Source organism: Amblyraja radiata, chromosome 6, assembly GCF_010909765.2.
Source record: "Amblyraja radiata isolate CabotCenter1 chromosome 6, sAmbRad1.1.pri, whole genome shotgun sequence".
Classification (NCBI taxonomy): Eukaryota; Metazoa; Chordata; class Chondrichthyes; order Rajiformes; family Rajidae; genus Amblyraja; species Amblyraja radiata.
The window spans coordinates 84,224,633-84,244,667 of NC_045961.1; the positions used below are offsets into that span (position 1 = coordinate 84,224,633).

The window sequence follows — 20,035 nt, forward strand, 5'->3', positions numbered from 1 at the left end:
CAGGTGACCTTCCAGAAGTTTCAGTTGGTGGTTCAGATTTAATCTTTCTTACAAGATGGCGGACGTGTATTCATTGTGCTAGTCACAACAGGGTACATTACACAAGGTAAAGGCAGTCAAGTCTGATCAAAGATAGTCCGAGGGTCACCAATAAGGTAGATAGCTGTTCAGGACTGCTCTCTAGTTGTGGTAGGATGATTCATTTGCTTGATAACAGCTTGGAAGAAGCTGTCCCTGAATCCGGAGATGTGCGTTTTCACGCTTCTAGTACCGCACTGTCCTGACTTGGAAATATATCACTGGTCCTTCATCATCACTGGGTCTAAATCCTGGAACTCCCTCACCAACAGCACTGTCGGAGCGGCTTCACCAGAATTATGGTAGGGCTGTAAATACTGCTCTTTGCCCCTTAAACAAGGTTCTAGTAAAGGAATGTAAATTACCTAATAATTCTACTGTTCCAATGTACAGTATTTCTAATTCATCTCATATTTTATTTCTTGTCTGATCACCATCTCTTTCACCATTGTCCCTTTGATAATTTATTCTCTCCTGCCTTCCATCCTATCACAAGTCTTCCAGTTGCTTTTCCTCAAAGATAGCTTTTCCTCTCCCCCTTCCATGCTTCTTCAAGGATGCTTCCTCTGATTCAGATAAAGATTCACACATCTGACACATCAACTCATCTTCTCTCTCCATAGATGCTGACAATCTGCTAAGTTTTTCCATGCAGATTCTGGTTTGATTTCATTTATCATCCTTTGAGTACTAGGAAAGACTATAAGAACTATTAACCCTTTATTAAAGGGTCCCTGATATGTTTTGGTGCTGCGAAGTCCAAATAAATAGAAAGAACATAGACTGCACTTTGTGTCGTGGTTCATGTTTAACAACTTGCAATGACTTATAATCTTGGCTTCTAATTGCATCTGCCCTGCAGACTGCTCCTGGTCACATGACATTAGTACGCCCTGAACTTAATCGGCATGTCACAACAACATAGTTTCAACGAACAACACATGATAATACAACACCTCCCGACTCTGATGATAGGCATTAACTGGAGGTTTTGTCACATGCCTTTTCTCCTCCAACTATTAAATCAAACACCTTTCTTCTCCCCTCGCCCTCACCCTCCCACTCCTCCACCTGTGGTATTAAAAGGAGAGGATGTAACTGCTGACGTCTTGGAAAGAGCAAGCACAGGCATGAAGGGGCTGAATGGCCTCTTTCTACGGTGCACAACTTTACAGTTTTATAATGGAGATGTTCAATGTAAATAAGGCACAAGGATATTTTCACAACTCTTTTTGAAGATTGTTGTTCTTATTGCTGCAGTGCTAAGCATGCCAGTCCTTAATCTCTATGGTTCCTGAACCATCCCATATCATCAGCAACCCCTCATGCATTGACAGTGTAGGATCCACCCCTTCATGAAGATAAGTTAAATTAATGGATGTCGTACCCAGGAGCAAATAAAACCCACATGGTCCACATGGTTACTATAGCCCCCCCACCCCCCCATCCCCAAACCAGAATCATTTACCTTGTTGTGATTATCTATATCTCAAATCAATATAGTTTGAAGCACCAAATCAAAATATCTTGGAGGAAAGAATGAACAAGACTTACCTAAAGCTAATGCCATCAGTGCTCCTGGGATCCCGAAAGCCAGAGGATAACATGGCTGGGGGACCTTGCCACAATTTTGTTCTAAAATATGAGAGCATTCACTGTTTAGAAGCCTAATGTACAAAGCCATTTCAGGAATTATTCATAACTTGCTATTTCAAGGTATGGGTACAAAATTAAATATGCTAATAATCAGGATACATATGAGAGGAAGACTGGAATACAAAGATCGGCAGGACAGGCTGGGAAGGTTATGCAGAAGACTTGTTGGACCAGATTGGGAATATTGTATTAAGTTTAAGAAGGAACTGCAGATGCTGGAAAATCGAAGGTAGACAAAATCTGTAGGGGGCGCTCCTCTGTGTGCAGCCATGTCAGCAGCGCGTCAGTTTTTTCAACTTTTTAAAAATTTTTTAGTATGTTTTAAAGTATGTATTTAATGTTCCTTTGTGTGTTTTGTGTGGGGGGTGGTGTGGGGGGGTAAGGGGGAAACCGCTTCGGTCGCCTCCTCCATGGAGAGGCGACTTTTTCCAGATCGCCTCCCCCGTGGCCTAACATCAAGGATCGGCGCGGCCTTTCCCGGAGACGCGCCCGGGGCTTCAGAGGCGGGCGCAGCGTGGACTCTCGGCGTGGAGCGGGTTAGCCCTCGCTGGAGGGGAGCGCTCCGTTTCGCTGGCCCGGGGCAGCCGGCAGCCTGAAGTCGCAGCCTGAAGCCGCGGTCTGCAGAGCTCCAGCTGGTGCGGCGTCTACAGCCCGGGATCCCTCGTGGGGGACCCGGGGGCAGAAGAAGCCATCACTGCCGGCCCGCGGCCAACTTCTACCGCGGGGCCGGCATGGACTTACCATCACCCCTGGAGGGGAGCTTCGACCGCCGGCCCTGCAGTCTACGGTGCTTCTGGCTGTGGCGGAGACTTTAAATCTCGACCGCCGGCCTGCGGCCTACACCATCTTAAAGCCGCGGTCTCCGGTGAGGAAGAGCCGATCCTGGACTGACTCTGGACTCTGGTCCTGTACACGGGGGGGAAATGGAGGAGGACTGGCCAAATTTTTGTGCCTTCCACCACAGTGATGAATACTGTGGTGAATGTTTGTGTTACAGTTTTATTGTGTGTTCTTTATTATTGTACTGCTGCTGACAACCCAAATTTCCACCGACCCTGGTTGTGTGGCAATAAATTATATCTTATATCTATCTAAAATTGCTGGAGAAACTCAGCGGGTGAGGCAGCATCTTTGGGGCGAAGGAAATAGGCAACGTTTCGGGTCGAAACCCTTCTTCAGACTGAAGCTTCATAGATGCTGCCTCACCCGCTGAGTTTTTCCAGCATTTTTGTTTACCTTCGATTTTCCAGCATCTGTAGTTTCCTCTTAAACATTAAAATATATAGAGTGCTTTTAATAACAGAAAAAAGATCCCAGATACATCAGTAGAGAGTCACTTCACGGGAGCGTCCTTGCAACATTTGACACTAAACCATGGGGCATCTTGGGACAGCCTCTAATGACAGAGCCATCAAAACTAAGGATGAAAAATAATCCAGGAACAGCATGCTGTAAAGCTTGTCGGGCTGAAGGAGACTGCAGAGGAAGTGATTGATTAGACAACCGCATGGATTGAAAACTACAAAGGGAATTTTAAACTCCAGCTGTTTGGGGCTTTAAGGGTTAAAGGTCTTTTAGGAAGGAGATGAGGAGGAATTTCTTTAATAAGAGGGTGATGAATCTGTGGAATTCTTTACCACAGAAGACTGTGGAGAACAAGTCCCTCTGTCAAAACTAACACATGGCGTAATAATCAACTCCATTGATGAAATAATAGTTTTACTGGGCCACACTCAATCATTGCATCCAGAAAATGGTAGAAATTAAGAAAGACAGATTATTTGCATTTGGCTTCAATGCTTTTTTAAATCAGAATGTTGATCAACAAAGATTGTTTTTTAATAGTTTCATCAAAAAGTTTGCAGTTGATAGTTGTACATTGATACTTGCTTCATTAGACATGCGTACCTCTCAGGATGGGAGTAACAATTGTGGAAATAAGACTTCCTGCATTGATTGCTAAATAGAAGATTGAGAAGAACTTCCTCCTTTTCTCTTCCTTGAGAGAAAGAAGAGAAAATTGATTACAGCAGCGAAAGAAACCAAATGCACTCAGAGATATTCACAACTCATACATTTACTCTGTAGCATTGACCCGCCCTGATGCTGCTGTTGAAGTAACAGTAGGTTTACTGATACACATTAGTTTTGTCTAAATCCTCCAATCAGTTGTGGTGAGGAAAATATTCCTTACTTTCAACCAACCCAAATGTTCCGTTGAACAGATGCATTTAACTGTTAAGGTGACTGCTGAAAATTAGGGCAAAGAATTATTCTTTTAATGATGCCCTGTCTTTCTAATCCCCACTGGCCCAGAAACTCCAGCGTCTCTTACCAACAGTAGTCAATTATTCACGGAGTTTCTTTTAACCTTTAAGAGATGTAAAGACCTTAAGTTTTCTTGGTTTTCCTTTCATGCTCTCTCAATCTACATGATTTTCTCCCCCTCCTTAAGGGCCTGTCCCACGAGCATGTGACCTGCATGCGCGACCAAACCGGAAGCGGGGGCCGCCCGGGGGCCGCTCGGAGGTCGAGTGAGCGACGTGAAGTTCGAGCGAAGTCCGCGGGAAGTTCGCGCGTGACGTACGCCGTCAAGACGCTGCGTACGGGGTCAAGACGCTGCGCACGCCCGTCGAGGCGGTGAGTACAGCGTCGAGGCGGCTGCGGGCCGGCAGGCCGTTGCCGCGTGAAATTTTTGAACACGGTCAGTTTTTCGGAGCCCCTCGCGATGTCGGGACCAGCTCCGCACAACTCCATACAGCTCCGGCGATCGAAGTGGGACCGGCCCCGCGAGGCCGTACGGCTCAAGCGACCACGTTAGGTCGCGCTTGCCGCATGGAGTCGCATGCTCGTGGGACAGGCCCTTTATTGTCTCTGCATCTGACTTGAATTCACACGATTTCATTCTGCCACCCGTCCCCGCCCAGTATTCATATCTCATTAAGATCAGGAGACAAACAATTGGTCTCATTGCTTTCTTGACCAAGTATGTCTCCCAGCGAGTAACAGGGGGAAATTATCTTGAGTTGAAGAGTGCAGGTTAAGTCTAACTAACAAGGCACATCATGAAGTGCCTCATTCAACACGGGACAACATGTCCTGTAACATTCATGCTTTCCTAATTACCAAAAACCTGTATAATGCTGTGCAATTAACCCCAAAAATATTCCATTGCTACGTGAAGTGGTTGTTGCCATCCAAAATATTTTACAGCAGTTATTTTTTTAGTGTCTTTATCAGCAAATTTAAAAAAAATGCACTTTAAACTTAATGGGTGTGTTTACCTGATGGTCCTCAAACTGGTCTCCTCCAAAAGCAGACACGCATGGTTTGATGCCACCAGTTCCCAAAGCAATGAGCAGCAATCCAAGCATCGACAACCCTCTGGGAGAAATAGAATCTTGCATTGTAACCCATGCAGGTGTTGAGGGTGAGGTTTGCTGCAGCTTAATAGGTTGCATTCTCACCTCTGAGCCAAAGAACACAATGATATAGAGCTGGCCATTCACCCCCTCACAGCTGTCTCACCAAGTTCATAGTCTATCTGATCTTGCCTCATCTCCACCATCCTATCTTTTTTTTCTAACACACAGGTCTGTCATCCAGCATAATGCATGCCAACTCCCCTGGGAGTCATTCCATCAGTCCGACCTCCCCTCTTCTTACTTCCTTGACTCTCTGCAACTTATTATGTCTCACATGCCTACAACTTCCACTTTTCATCCTATCTGCGCCAAGGGGTAATTTAGGGGCTAGCTAGCAGTCTACAACTCGCCTTTGCCATGCTATTATCCCCATAATACTCAATGTCCCACGAATTTCCAAAATCACTTGTTTTGAATCTATTAAATGACCCACCTCCCCCCTCCTCCTACAACCACACAAGTGACAAATTACAAAGATTTCCAATCCCTTGAAGGAAGGAATCCCGCCTTGTCTCCATTTTGGACGGGTATCCTCTAATCCTGAAGTAATGCCGCCGATAACAAAGAGAGATCCAGTGCGGTGGTGGGGGGGGGGGCACGGGAGTGGGTGGCGCTGAGAACGAAGAGGTACCATCAGGACTATAATGGGTATGTTGTAATTTTGTCGGCACCAGATACGGCGCCAGTCTCTGCATACTTTGTGCATTGTATGCAAAAACAGATTGTTGATTGTTTCCCTGTACCTAGCTACATGTGACAATAATGTATCATCATCATCCTAGACCTAGTTCTAAACACCCCAGCCAAGGAAAGGCTTCCAAGCATCCACTGTGCAGAATCCACAGTGTCTTGTATGTTTCAATGCAATCGCCAATAATATTTCCAAATTCCAGTCTGCTTAATGGTAAATATTTTAATTCTGAAGTTCCTGGAAATGTGAAATAACAACAGGAAATGCTAAAAAACACTCAGCTCAGGTAGTGTATGTGATAAGAGAAACAGAATAAGCATTTCAGGTTGTTAACTCTGTTTTTCTCTCCAGTTGCTGCCTGCCTGGCTGACCATTTTTCTGCTCTTAATCCAAGATGTTTAATATTTATTCGTAGGACAATCCCTTCATATCTGGGATCAATCCAGTGAATCTTTTCTGCACTGTCTTCATGACAAGGACATCTTTCCTTAAAAGAGGAGTCCAAAGCGTTATGTGTTTAAGAAGGAACTGCAGATGCTGGAAAATTGAAGGTACACAAAATTGCTGGAGAAACTCAGCGGGTGCAGCAGCATCTATGGAGCGAAGGAAATAGGCAACGTTTCGGGCCGAAACCCTTCTTCAGACTCACCCCCCCCCATCAGTCTGATGAAGGGTTTCAGCCCGAAACATTGCCTATTTCCTTCGCTCCATAGATGCTGCTGCACCCGCTGAGTTTCTCCAGCATTTTTGTGTATCAAAGCTTTATGTGGTCTCACCAACTTTATGAAGCAAATTTCTCTACTTTTTACTTCATGTTCCTTGCAAAAGGGACCAACATTACACATTGTACCTAATTTCAAACACATTGTCAGAGAACATCCAGATTTCTTGGATCACCAGCATCCAATAGTCACCCTTAAACAATGTCCCTAGTTTTTTAGGTTCAAGACTACCCGAGATTTGTTAACGTGCGCTTCTAATTTTATCGCTGAAACTTAAACTAAAAAGTTTACTCACATATGCAAACTCAGTTTTTCTGGGTGACCATCTCCAGTAGTGTCAGATAAGGCTGCAATACTACTGATCGATATAACCACTTGTCCAATGGTGTACACAATAGATAAGTAGACGATAGTCCTGTTGCAATAAAAAAGTAAAAATGTATTTGAGGAGATTGCAAGGGCTTCCTTGTCGCTTGCTGTAAGGCCTGAAGTGGTGATAGTGACCATTCGTGAGAGCATAGAAGACAGACCTCCATACACCATTAAAATGTTCTAGCTTGCACATGTCTATACATTTATCAGCAAAGATACAAGTATGTGACTGGAGCTGTTCTCTGATGTTGCTTCACATGCATTGGTGAAGTACCCTCCTTCACTCTCCCACCATTAATTGACAAGTAGGGGGGATCCCATTGAAACTTACCGAATACTGAAATGCCTGGAGAGAGTAGATGTGGAGAGAATGCTTCCACTAGTGAGAGAATCTAGGACCAGAAGCCACAGGCTCAGAATAAAAGGACTTACATTTAGAAAGGAGACAAGGTGGAATGTCTTTAGTCAGAGGGTGGTAAATCTGTGGAATTCTTTGCCACAGAAGGCTGCGGAGGCCGTCAATTGAAATCTTTAAGGCAGAGATAGACAGATTCTTGAGTAGTACGGGTGTCAGGGGTTATCGGGAGAAGACAGGAGAATGGGGTTGAGAAGGAAAGATAGATCAGCCATGATTGAATGGCGGAGTAGACTTGCTGCGCCGAATGGCCCAATTCTGCTCCTATAACATAAAGTTATGACATATTCTTCTTCATGATCTTCAAATAATTTAGTGAATATCCACCTCCCACCCCTCCCCTCACACACACCAATGCCTTCACCTTCTCTTCACACTCAAATACTCTTATGCACACAAATGTTAACCATGTACACAATAGACAATAGGTGTAGGAGTAAGCCATCCGGCCCTTCGAGCCAGCACCGCCATTCAATGTGATCATGGCTGATCATCCCCAATCAGTGCCCCGTTCCTGCCTTCTCCCCATATCCCCTGACTCCACTATCTTTAAGAGTCCGATCTAGATCTCTCTTGAAAGTATCCAGAGAACCTCCACTGCCCTCTGACACAGAGAATTCCACAGACTCACAACTCTGTGTGAAAAAGTGTTTCACCATCTCCATTCTAAATGGTTTACCCCTTATTCTTAAACTGTGGTCCCTGTTTCTGGACTCCCCCAACATCGGGAACATGTTTCCTGCCTCTACACTTTGACTCACAAGCTCACACACAATCCGAATGACACACATGTTGAATCTCGTACATAGGCATACACTCCGAGTCTCACACTTTCACCCGCAAGCTATTGCACACACACAAACACACTCATGCACGTTGATTTGCAAGTTCTGACTGATGCACATATACATTCTGATGCAAAGAGTCACACACAAACATTTAGCACAAGGAGGAACACATTTGCACATTGATACACAAGCTTGCACTAGCACAAGCACAAACGATAATTCACATTCTGTCGTGCACACACATGCACACTCAAATACATAGCTAGAGGTGATGTGTTGTTGAACAATAATTCAAATCAAGGCCCCTTCTACTCTCTCCGATAGCTCCAAAGACCCCAGGCTCCTGATCAACAAGGGAGTTAAGACCAGTCTTCTAGTGGCTCCTAGTGGCGGCGCGGCTCTGGCTGCAGCGGCTCTCCAGCAGTCCTGTTTGTTTTGTGTTTTTTGGGTTGTTTATTTTCGTTTTGGTTAGTCTAGTTTTGGTTTTTAGTTTGTGTTTTTTGGGGGGGGGGGGTTGAAACGGGGCTTGCTGTCTCTCCCTGCGGGGGAATGCGACTTTTTTGTCGTATTCCCCTTCTCTGCCTCCGTCTGCGCTGAGGCCTAATGGCGGAGCTGGCGACCTCGAGGCTCAGGAGGCAGAGCCCACCAGGACTCACACTGAGCTCGCTCCCGTGAGGACGGCCCGGCTCGGGGCTGGAACAGGGCTTCCGTGAGGGGCTGTGACGGCCGGCCCGAGGAAGGAACGGTGCTCCTGTCGGAGTGGCCGAGCTCGGGGAGGTACGGCGTTCCCAGCCCGAGGGAGGAGCGGCGCCCGGTCGGGGCGGCCCAGCCCGAGGGAGGAGCGGTGCCTGGTCGGGGCGGCCCAGCCCGAGGGAGGAGCGGCGCCCATCGGGGCGGCCTGGCGCGAGGGAGGAGCGGCGGCCTGGCGCGAGGCTGAGACGGTGGCAGTACTCACATGAGGGCGATCCGGCTCGGGGCTGGAACGATGCTCCGGGGGCTGGGACGGCAGTTCTGGTGGCGGTGGCCTGAGACCGGGGTTCGGCCGCGGGCCAGCGGCTGCGTCAGCGGGTCTGGTGAGCGGCAGCTTCGACTACCCCGGGCCGCGGTGTTTGAGCCGCGGGACAGGTTTTAACATCGCCCGGGGGGTATCGCCTCAGCGCAGAAGGAGAGGAGGAGGGAAGAGACTGCAGCCCTAAGACTTTTGCCTCCATCACAGTGAGGAGATGTTGGGTGGACTCACTGTGGTGGATGTTAATATGTGTTTATTGTTGTTTTTTTATTGTATTGTATTGTATGTATGACTGCTTCAATTTCGTTCAGACTTCGGTCTGGATGACAATAAAAGGCTATCTTATCTTATCTTATCTATCTTAGCTGATAATTATCCCACAATCTACTGATCACTTGCACAATAGTACAATGTGGGGCTTGCTCCTACAAAGGCTGGAATATATTTTAAAACATTGACACAGATGCTGTAGTATCGCCAGACTTTCTATGTTTATTAACTAAATAAAACTATTTTTTTAAAGAAACCTACTTGAATTTTCCCAGCCAGGAGTCAGCAACGATGGCTCCAAGGAGAGGTGCTAGGTAGCACAACGCAACAAAGCCGTGGTATACTGCAGTAGAGAGATCCTCATCCCAGAGAAGAAAGTAGCGGAAATATATGACGAGGACCGCTGTGTGATGGAGACGGAGAGGAGGGAATTGTCACCGCATCACTTATTCACGGACATTTCACCATCTCTAAAATAGGAAACTGAACTGCAACAGAAAGTGGGCCCTCTGTTGCTTTTCTGCTCCATGGCCATCCCACTTAGTTAACCAGTTGTTGAAGGCCTCGTTCATTGCCTTTGTGTGCTTCAGTCCCGATAAACCATCTCCCAGCCTGTAAACTCGGTATCACCCAGAACCCTGCTGCCTGTATCCTAATCTGCACAGAGTTTTATACACTCTAGCATCCACCCCCTGTTTTTGTTGATCCTCAGCCACTATGTTAGGATTCAAACTCTGGCTGCTGGTGCTGATCCAACTATGTAGCCACGGTGCTACTGAACCTGTTTATTATCACTTGTCCGTTGCTCCTTGTTTTGTATAGATGTTTTGCATCAGGATAAAGGATTACAGGCAGCATCTTCACTTATCCAGTCAAGGTCCCCAACAACCCATCACCCAATACCCTTATCACCCGTCACCTCATCAGCCCACCGAGTTCAGAACCAAGAAAGGACAGACAAAATTAAAGGTTAACAATTTCGGTTCAATGAGACTTAAATACAGAACTGCTAGTACCTCGCATTCCATAGTAGGAGAATCTTTCACAGAATTCATTGACAATAATGAAGCATATGCTGATGGGATATCCAAAAATGTGTGGCTGAAAGGAAACAGAGATAAATTACATCCGATCTTCAATATTCCAGCTGTTACAAGGAACTGGGTAATAACATACGACAAACTGCCCACATCTTCCCAATATAGAAACATAGAAGATAGGTGCAGGAATAGACCATTCAGTCCATCAAGCCAGCATTACCATTCAATATGATCCTGACTGATCATCCAAAATCAGTACCCATTCCTGCTTTTTTTCATAGTCCTTGATTCCATCAGCCCTAAGAGCTAAATCTAACTCTCTCTTGATGCATCTAAAGGGCCTGTCCCACTTTCACGACCTAATTCACATCCTTTTTTACTCGTGGACATTTTTCATCAGGCTAGAAAACGGCCCGACCTACTTGATACCACGAGTACCTATGACTAGCATCATGACCTACCTATGACCTCCTACGACCTCGTGACGACCATGCTGCGAGTATGAGTCGAGGGCAAACTCGGCAGAGGTCGTGAAAGTGGGACAGGCCCTTTACTCTCTGTAACGTTTTATCTTCATGCGCCCGCTGTAGGACTTGAAGCATTAATTGGTTCTTATCGACATTATTTAATCTTAGTTTTAGAGAAACACTATTCCAACAGACTACCAGCTTGAAACAGAGTGGGCCTGACTCTTGCCGAGGCATAGTACAGTGGATACTATAAATCTAAAATAAAAACATAAAATGGTTGCACTTCTCAGCATAATAACCTGCATTGTGTGGAAAGAACAGGGATCCGAAAGTAAGCTTTGTACCTCTAAAATACAGTTCAGAAATTCAGAAATGTAGCTGTCATGGCAACAGGGCAGCTGGATGTTGAGAACCACATAACCTGTCTTAGTGATGCCGGCTGATTGTCTCCAAGGTTCCAGGGTTTGTTCCTCCACCATCTTAAGGAGCTGTTGGTGATTCGGCGGACTGTCTTGTGAAACATCACTTCTGTCTGTTTTCAAGCATTTCGGGAACAGGAAAGGTGATCAGAAATTCTAGAACCGGTCATAAAAGAGTAAACTTCCCAGGTGAGAAATTCAACTATTCCCAAGATTCTGGTATCAGAGGAGCAAACTATGAGTTCACCCGCAGGGCCGAAGGACTGGGTCATAAACTGTCCACTGGATGCCCAACGCAGCCAACTGTTCAAATGTGTCAGATGAAGTCGGAGGTGTCCAGTTTAGTTTAGTTTAGAGATACAGCATGCAAACAGGCCCTTCGGCCCACCGAGTACATGGCAACCGACGATCCCCGCACACTAACGCTATCCTACACACTCGGTCAATTTACTATTTTACCCAGCCAATTAACCTACAAACCTGTACATCTTTGGACTGTGGGAAGAAACTGGAGATCCCGGAGATAATCAGTCTGAAGAAGGGTCTCGACCGTGAAACGTCACCCATTCTTTCTCTCCAGAGATGCTGCCTGTCCTGCTGAGTTACTCCACCATTTTGTGTCTATCGGAGATAAGCCACGCAGGTCACGGGGAGAACGCACAAGCTCCGTACAGACAGCACCCGCAGTCAGGATCGAACCAGGGTCTCTGGTGCTGTAAGGCAGCAACTCTACCGCTGCACCACTGTGCTGCCCTTTAGTGCTGGAATAGTGTGGATAGGTGGGAATGGTGGGGGGTTAACCAGATGTTTCCATCATATTTACATGTCTATCATTTCTGGGTGTGTAGGAAGGAACTGCAGATGCTGGTTTACACTGAAGATAGACACAACATTCTGGGGTAACTCAGCGGGTGAGGTAGCATTGCACTGCCAGATTCCCCTCAATCACTCTGAAGAAGGGTTCCAACTTGAAACGTCACCTATCCATTTGTTCGAGATATGATGCCTGACTTGCTGAGGTACTCCAGCATTTTATGTTTATCCTTAGAGAAATCTAGTTCACTGCTATATTTACCCGATCTGCACTAAAATTGACTGCAGACCTACAACAATGCTCTCAGTTAACAATGCCCTCATTCTGCAGAAAGCCCAAAACGTCACCTATTCCTTTTTCTCCAGGGATGCTGTCTAACCCGCTGAGTTACTCCAGCATTTTGTGTCTCTCTCAGTTACCAGGCTGATCACTCATGTTGTGAGGGAAGGACAATAAATGCTGGCATCATCAGTGATGCCCATGTAGAGGAAAGAATATAAAGAAAGGGGCAGCGGGGAGGAGGGGGTGATGATTGAGTTGCCAGAAGGTAGGTCAGGGGTGTGGTCCTCACCTCCCACAAAATTAGGAAAACCAAGGAAAAGGAGTTATTGCAATCAAAGTTAAGCAAAATACATTAACATGACATCCAAACATAGCATCTGCATAAATATGCAACCCAAACATAGCCTCCACATTAACGTGCAAGCCAGTAAGGTACACCAACAACTTAATAAAACCAGAGGTAGACAAAAATGCTGGAGAAACTCAGCGGGTGAGGCAGCATCTATGGAGCGAAGGAAATAGGCAACGTTTCGGGCCGAACCCCTGCCTATTTCCTTCGCTCCATAGATGCTGCTGCACCCGCTGAGTTTCTCCAACATTTTTGTTTACCTTCGATTTTCCAGCATCTGCAGTTCCTTCTTAAACATAATATAACCAGAAATTGCTGGAAACACACAGCAGGTCAGACAGCCTCTGTGGAAAGGGAAACATTTAATGTTTCAGTCTGAAGATCGTTTCTCTTTCCACACTCTGACCAACTGATTGCTTCTGGCACTTAAAAAAAATAATTTATTGTAGATTTCCAACATCTACTGTTTTATTATCATTGACCAACAGTGCACCTTATACACAGATCGACCCGAGTGCTGATTTTTATTGTTTTTATCAGAGCGTCCATGTTACTTTCTTCAGTCTCCCTCTTCACGGTGCAGTCTGTATTAGTTTAGGGACATTACTGTGGAAAAGGAGGAGGCCATTCAGCCCCTCTGACATTCTGGTGTTCTTTTACTTTACCATTGATTTGTATCTTGACTGCATCTGCCTGCTGCAGGTTTGTAACCCCCCCCCCGCCCCCCCAAAACAAAAAAATCATCAACCTCATTTTCAACTCTTAAACGAACTTCAAGCCTCGGCTAATAAATGGCGGTGATTGGGCTTGCTGTGTCACATCTTCACATCTCCAGGCTCCAAGTCTAAGATTATCCCAGACCAGAAACTCTCTCCACCCCTTTCAAATGCTTTAATCACCTCAGATCAGTCTGTAAAGTGCATAAGTAGATCAAGAGCAACTATGCTCAAGGGGCAGCACGGTGGTGCAGCAGTAGAGTTGTTGCCTTACAGCGCCAGAGGCCCGGGTTCGTTCCTGACTACGGGTACTGTCTGTACAGAGTTTGTACATTCTCCACGTGACCTGTGTGGGTTTTCTACGAGATCTTGGGTTTCTTCCCACACTCCAAAGACGTAGATTTGTTGGTTAATTGGCTTGGTATAATTGTAAATTGTCCCTGATGTGTGTAGGATAGCGTTAGTGTGCGGGGATCTCTGGTCGGTGTGGACTCGATGGGCCGAAGGGCCTGTTTCCGTGCAACATCTCTAAACTAAACTAAATGTTATTCCAATGGATCTACCAACCAATCAAATCTTCTCGCAGCTCCATTTTAATTGGTACCACTACCCTTTGCGACCCTGTATGAGACATGTTTTAGTGGAACACGTTGGTAATACAAAGATGGTTAATAACCATTTACAGTGATTAGATATTCCATTGATATATCCATATGTTTGCTTCCAGCACCTCATGTGAAGAATTACTCACTGGCCATCTCCTCTGTTGCATCCATAGAGGGAGTGCAGAGAAGGTTCACCAGACTCATTCCTGGGATGTCAGGACTTTCATATGAAGAAAGACTGGATAGACTCGGCTTGTACTCGCTGGAATTTAGAAGACTGAGGGGGGATCTTATAGAAACTTACAAAATTCTTAAGGGGTTGGACAGGCTAGATGCAGGAAGATTGTTCCCGATGTTGGGGAAGTCCAGAACAAGGGGTCACAGTTTCAGGATAGGGGGGGAAATCTTTTAGGACCGAGATGAGAAAAACATTTTTCACACAGAGAGTGGTGAATCTGTGGAATTCTCTGCCACAGAAGGTAGTTCAGGCCAGTTCATTGGCTATATTTAAGAGGGAGTTAGATGTGGCCCTTGTGGCTAAAGGGAGCAGGGAGTATGGAGAGAAGGCAGGTACAGGATACTGAGTTGGATGATCAGCCATCATCATATTGAATGGCGGTGCAGGCTCGAAGGGCCAAATGGCCTACTCCTGCACCTGTTTTCTATGTTTCTATGTTTCTATCCATCTGTGATTCTACAAATCTCGCTAATTCGGGAATTATACGTTTAATGAACTATGACAAGGATATCAATTTGTTGATGAATCCAAATCTAAAAAATGGCAGATGCTGAAAATCGGAATTGAAACCTATGATACTGGAAATACGCATCATCTGCGGGAATAGAAACGGAGTTAACATTTCAAATCAAAGACTCTCTGGGGAAGGAAACAAAAGAAGCTTGGTCTTCCATTCTGGCCTGTTGTTGTCTTCTTACTCAGTGTTGCATTCCATATCTTCAGGCCCAATGGCGCAGTGGCAGAGCGCAACATCACAGTGCAAGAAACCCTGGTTTGATCCTGACTATCTGTGCTGTCTGTGTGGAGTTTGTACGTTCTAGGGCGGCACAATGACGTGCCGGTAGAGATGTTGCATGACAGCGCTGCTCAATCCTGACTACGGATACTGTCTGTACAGAGTTTTACGTTCTCCCTGTGACTGCGTGGGTTTTCTCTGGGTGCTCCGGCTTCCTCCCACAGTCCAAAGACTGAGAGGTTTATAGGTTAATAAGCTTTTTAAGCTGTAAAAACAAAATGATCCCTAGTATGTAGGACCGTGTTGGTGTATGGGGTGATCGTTGATCGGCGCAGAATTGGTGGGCCGAAGAGTTTGTGTCCGCGCTGCATCTCTAAAAAAAATCTGAAAGAAAATTTGATTTCCATCTGCATCAATCTACCTGCTTGTTTAGTTTTCTTTCTGGTTTTTTTTCCTTTTATTTCTTTTGGAGTGGAGTCATTCCCAGCCTGACCACAGCTGCGCAAATCTTCCTGCATTGCATTTCACAACTCCTTCATTCTTTGTCTATGTTCGCATACTCCCAAGACATTGACAGAGGACCATCATAAACTTGGTTTACGGGTTACCCTGAAACGTTCATTCTGTTTCTCTCTCCACCGATGCTGCCTGATCAGCATCTTGAAGTTACTTTTTACATTTCCAACATTGGCCAATTTTTTTACTTTTATCATTAGTTTCTAATTTGCGGTGAACTGGTGAATCTCACACCAGTGTGAGCTGGTGAAGATTTCGCAAGACGGTTCAACTTAATAGCGGATTGCAACAGAACCTTGGACTCCCTCAACCTTAAACAATCTTTGCCTTTAATTAATGCCCATGATGTGGGTGTGGCCAGAAGACTGGTACCTCGCATCCATTTGAGTAGGAGACCCTTCTGCTACCACAAAGAAGAACTTTCGTAAATGGTCCAGGAAAACAAGAGCAACCAGTTCTTAGCAAACAATAATTTTTTTTGACCCCCATTATTTGGTTTCGGTCAACCGGCTTATGTTATTATCTAAATTGGTGATCTGCACAAAAGCAAATCTAAAGCATTTCAGCTGAGGGTTAATGGCCCCTGAGCCTGACCCTATAAACATGGAGTTACACCACATGGAAGTGGGTCCTTCATGCCAACCAGTCCCATTTGCCTGCATTTAGCCTATGAACTTTTAAACCTTTCCTATTGATGTATTTGTTTAAATGAGGGTTAGTGTTGAGATTAACATGTAATTGTATGATAAACGTGTGAAAAAGTTATCACTCAGTTCCTCTTTAAATCTTTTCTCTCTAATGTTAAAGCTATGTCCTCTAGTTTTAGACTCACCTGGCATGGAGGAAAAGACGTTGTTGATTCACCTCATTTATCCCCCTTATGATTTGAGATTCCTTGATAAGTCACTGCTCAGCCTCCTATGCTCCAGGGAAAAAAGCCACAGGCTACCCAGTCTCTGCTTATAACTCAAGCCCTCCAGCCCTGATAAAAGCCTTGTGCATCTCTTCCCACCATTTCCAGTTTAATGACATCCTTCCTATAGCTGGGCGACCAGAACTGCATGCAATATTTCAAGGGTGGTCTCATCAACATCTTGTACAATTGTAACATGACGTCAAAGCTGACTGAAACAGGCAAACATGTCAAACACCTTCTTCACTATTCTATCTACCTGTGTCATCCTTCCAGGGAGCAATGTACATGTACTCTGAGGTCTCCATTCCAAAGCACTCTCCAGGAAACTCAATTTACGGTTTCAGTCCTGCCCTGGTTTAACTTACCAAAACGCAACACTTGGAATTTGTCTGAGTTAAATTCCAACTGCAATTCCTTTGCCCACTTTCCAAGTTGGTCTAGATATTGTTGTAATCTTATTCACTATCCGCCATACAACCAATTTTGATGTAATTTCCAAACTTGCTAATGCCCCTGTCCCACTTAGGAAACCCGAATGGAAACCTCTGGAGACTTTGCGCCCCACCCAAGGTTTCCGTGCAGTTCCCGGAGGTTGCAGGTGGTTGCTGGAGGTTGCAGGTAGTGGAAGCAGGTAGGGAGACGGACAAAAACCTCCGGGAACCGCACGGAAACCTTGGGTGGGGCGCAAAGTCTCCAGAGGTTTCCGTTCAGGTTTCCTAAGTGGGACAGGGGCATAACTATGCCAACAACATGCTGTCTAAAGTGTTAATATAGATCATCAGTCCCTTTTGCACAATGCTGGTCACATGTCCCCGATTTGTCCAAGATGGCGGAAAGAGTCTTAAAATGTTCCTCAAGAATTCTACCGTCCTCTGACTCCTACCACCAGGCCAATTGTTTGTTCCTGGATCTCAACAGTGTCCTCACTTCCTATGTGGCTCACTGGCTTAACTCTAGGCTTAGTAAATATGAAATAAAAAACATAATGCTGTCAATCCTCAGCAGGTCACACAGCAAGTATAAAAAGAGTTTCAAGTTGAACAGGGAAGAGAGAAGACAAATTAGTTTTAAGTTGCAAAGAAGATGAGGGAAGAAGAGATAGGATGAGGTCAGGATTGTTGTAGAGATAAGTTGGTAGGAGTTATCTAGTCTATGATCGGTGTGTACAAAGGCCCTGCATATCACAATGTTTTATGATTTCTGCTTTGTATTCTCACTCTCTAACTACCTTTATTTGATATCTTAGATTATTTTCTCTCCCTTTATCTTCTGCAGTTGTATAGGGTTCTGGTGAGACCACATCCGGAGTATTGTGTACAGTTTTGGTCTCCTAATTTGAGGAAGGACATCCTTGTGTTTGAGGCAGTGCAGCGTAGGTTCACGAGATTGATCCCTGGGATGGCGGGACTGTCATATGAGGAACGATTGAAAAGACTAGGCTTGTATTCACTGGAGTTTGGAAGGATGAGGGGGATCTTATAGAAACATATAAAATTATAAAAGGACTGGACAAGCTAGATGCAGGAAAAATGTTCCCAATGTTGGGCGAATCCAGAACCAGGGGCCACAGTCTTAGAATAAAGGGGAGGTCATTTAAGACTGAGGTGAGAAAAAACGTTTTCACCCAGAGAGTTGTGAATTTATGGAATTCCCTGCCATTGGAGAGCAGTGGAGGCCAAATCACTGGATGGATTTAAGAGAGAGTTAGATAGAGCTCTAGGGGCTAGAGTAGTCAAGGGATATGGGGAGAAGGCAGGCATGGGTTATTGATAGGGGACGATCAGCCATGATCACAATGAATGGCGGTGCTGGCTCGAAGGGCCGAATGGCCTCCTCCTGCACCTATTTTCTATGTTTCTATGTTTATCTGCCCCCATTAACCCATCGACCATTTGACCCCCTACAATAACTCTGGCTACACCCTCTCAGATACAGTATATCCTTCTCTCTATATCCCTCTCTCCCTGCCTTCTCTGCATCTTAAAACTAACTTGTTTTCAATCTTTCCCAGTTCTGACAAAGAATCGTCCACCTGAAACATGAACACGTTTTCTCAACCCACAGGTGCTGCCTGACCCATTGAGGGGGTTCTAGTCTTTTCTCAAATTTGCAGATTTTTACATTTTGGTTTCGAAGTCTCAGGAATAACATCAGAAAAATACATATATGGCTTGGGTGTCTGCAACTCATAACCGAAGGTATAATTTCAGATAATACCGTGTTTTCTTACTTGGAGCACAAACACTTCTGTGTGGTTTGATGGGTGACTTGGCAGGCGTCATAACTAAAGCACATCAAGTAACAGTTTAAAACAATACTGAAATGATTAACTGCAGTCTCCAGAAATAATATAACTTGCTGTAATATTACATAGATGTACCGGAGGCTCCTTACAACTCCACAAGTACCTCGACAGTAACAAACACTCTGATGTAGAATTACATAGATGTACCAGAGAGTCGACAAGTACCTAGGCAGTTAGAGGGTGAAATTCAACGGCTAGTTTGCTCTTTGTAAAGGGGTCATATGGCAAAGCATTCGAGGAGATATCCTTCCTGCCACAGCCAGTCACACAGCATGAATGGTTTTGAAGCGCTCAATGAACAAGGGTTAAGACAATCAGAACACAAATAAGAGTAAACATAAGGAGAATGCCACCCACCATTGATCTTTTCTGACGCTTTCCCGGCTCCTTCTCTTCATCTGTGGAGAGTTTGAGAAACAAGAGATAAATGAGTGCCTGTTGAGACATTGTAGAAGGGGGATGATTTTGTCTGATTCCAGAAAGAGCAGAATTTGTGACCCATTCGCCGAGGCTTTGCTCATTGTACAGTGAGCCAGGAGAAAAAGAAAACTTGTTTGGCAACCAGAAAATTTAAATAACCACATCATTTGAATTGCAGGGTTTCAATTAAATCACCAACCTTTCATGTTGCTGCCGGTTAAGGTGGCCTGGTGCTCTCTGGAAAGTTAAACTTCAGAAGAGACTAACTGGAGACTTGGAAATCAATTTTTAAAGTTCTGACCTTGAACCTGGTCCATTTCCTAATCAGTCATGTGATTGAGAGTGCTCTTCATCCAACTTGGTACAATTGTACATTGCTATCTGTGGAACTGCACCTGAGATTAGGCAGGCCTGGCTGCCTTAATGGGAGGAGATTGCGTTTGGCAGTGCACAAACTCAGAATTTCACTCCAGGTTGCACAAATGTTTATAGCAACTTCGAATGCTTCCCTAATGAATTTAATTGCTCATGGGCCAAGATCAAGTATTACTGCGTCAGCTTGTAATCTCGTGCCTTTCAGGTGAGACATTAAACCAAGGCTCTGCCTGAGAAGTCCTTAAAATACTAACCTGTTACACTGCTGCAAGTAAGAGTTTCATTTGCTCCATCTCGGTACATAAAGTCATAGTCACACAGTGTGAAAACAGGCCCTTCGGCCCACTTGCCCACGTCGGCCAACATGCCCCATCTACACTAGTCCCACCTGCCTGCTCCTGGCCCATA

The 20,035-nt window shown here is 45.2% G+C and overlaps 1 protein-coding gene across 1 annotated transcript in view; it reads right to left on the reverse strand.

The window, feature by feature from the left end:
- The window catches only part of slc15a1 (solute carrier family 15 member 1), a 45,188-nt gene extending 25,803 nt beyond the window's left edge, over window positions 1-19,385 (reverse strand). Inside the window, exons 1-7 of the mRNA XM_033023065.1 lie at window positions 19,190-19,385; window positions 10,443-10,527; window positions 9,688-9,829; window positions 6,868-6,987; window positions 5,019-5,118; window positions 3,643-3,733; window positions 1,633-1,713 (exon numbers count right to left, since the gene is read on the reverse strand). Of these exons, the coding sequence (XP_032878956.1) occupies window positions 1,633-1,713; window positions 3,643-3,733; window positions 5,019-5,118; window positions 6,868-6,987; window positions 9,688-9,829; window positions 10,443-10,527; window positions 19,190-19,279 (709 nt within the window). The 5' untranslated portion in view covers window positions 19,280-19,385. The remainder of the gene's footprint in view (window positions 1-1,632; window positions 1,714-3,642; window positions 3,734-5,018; window positions 5,119-6,867; window positions 6,988-9,687; window positions 9,830-10,442; window positions 10,528-19,189) is intronic.
- Window positions 19,386-20,035: the final 650 nt, after the last annotated feature.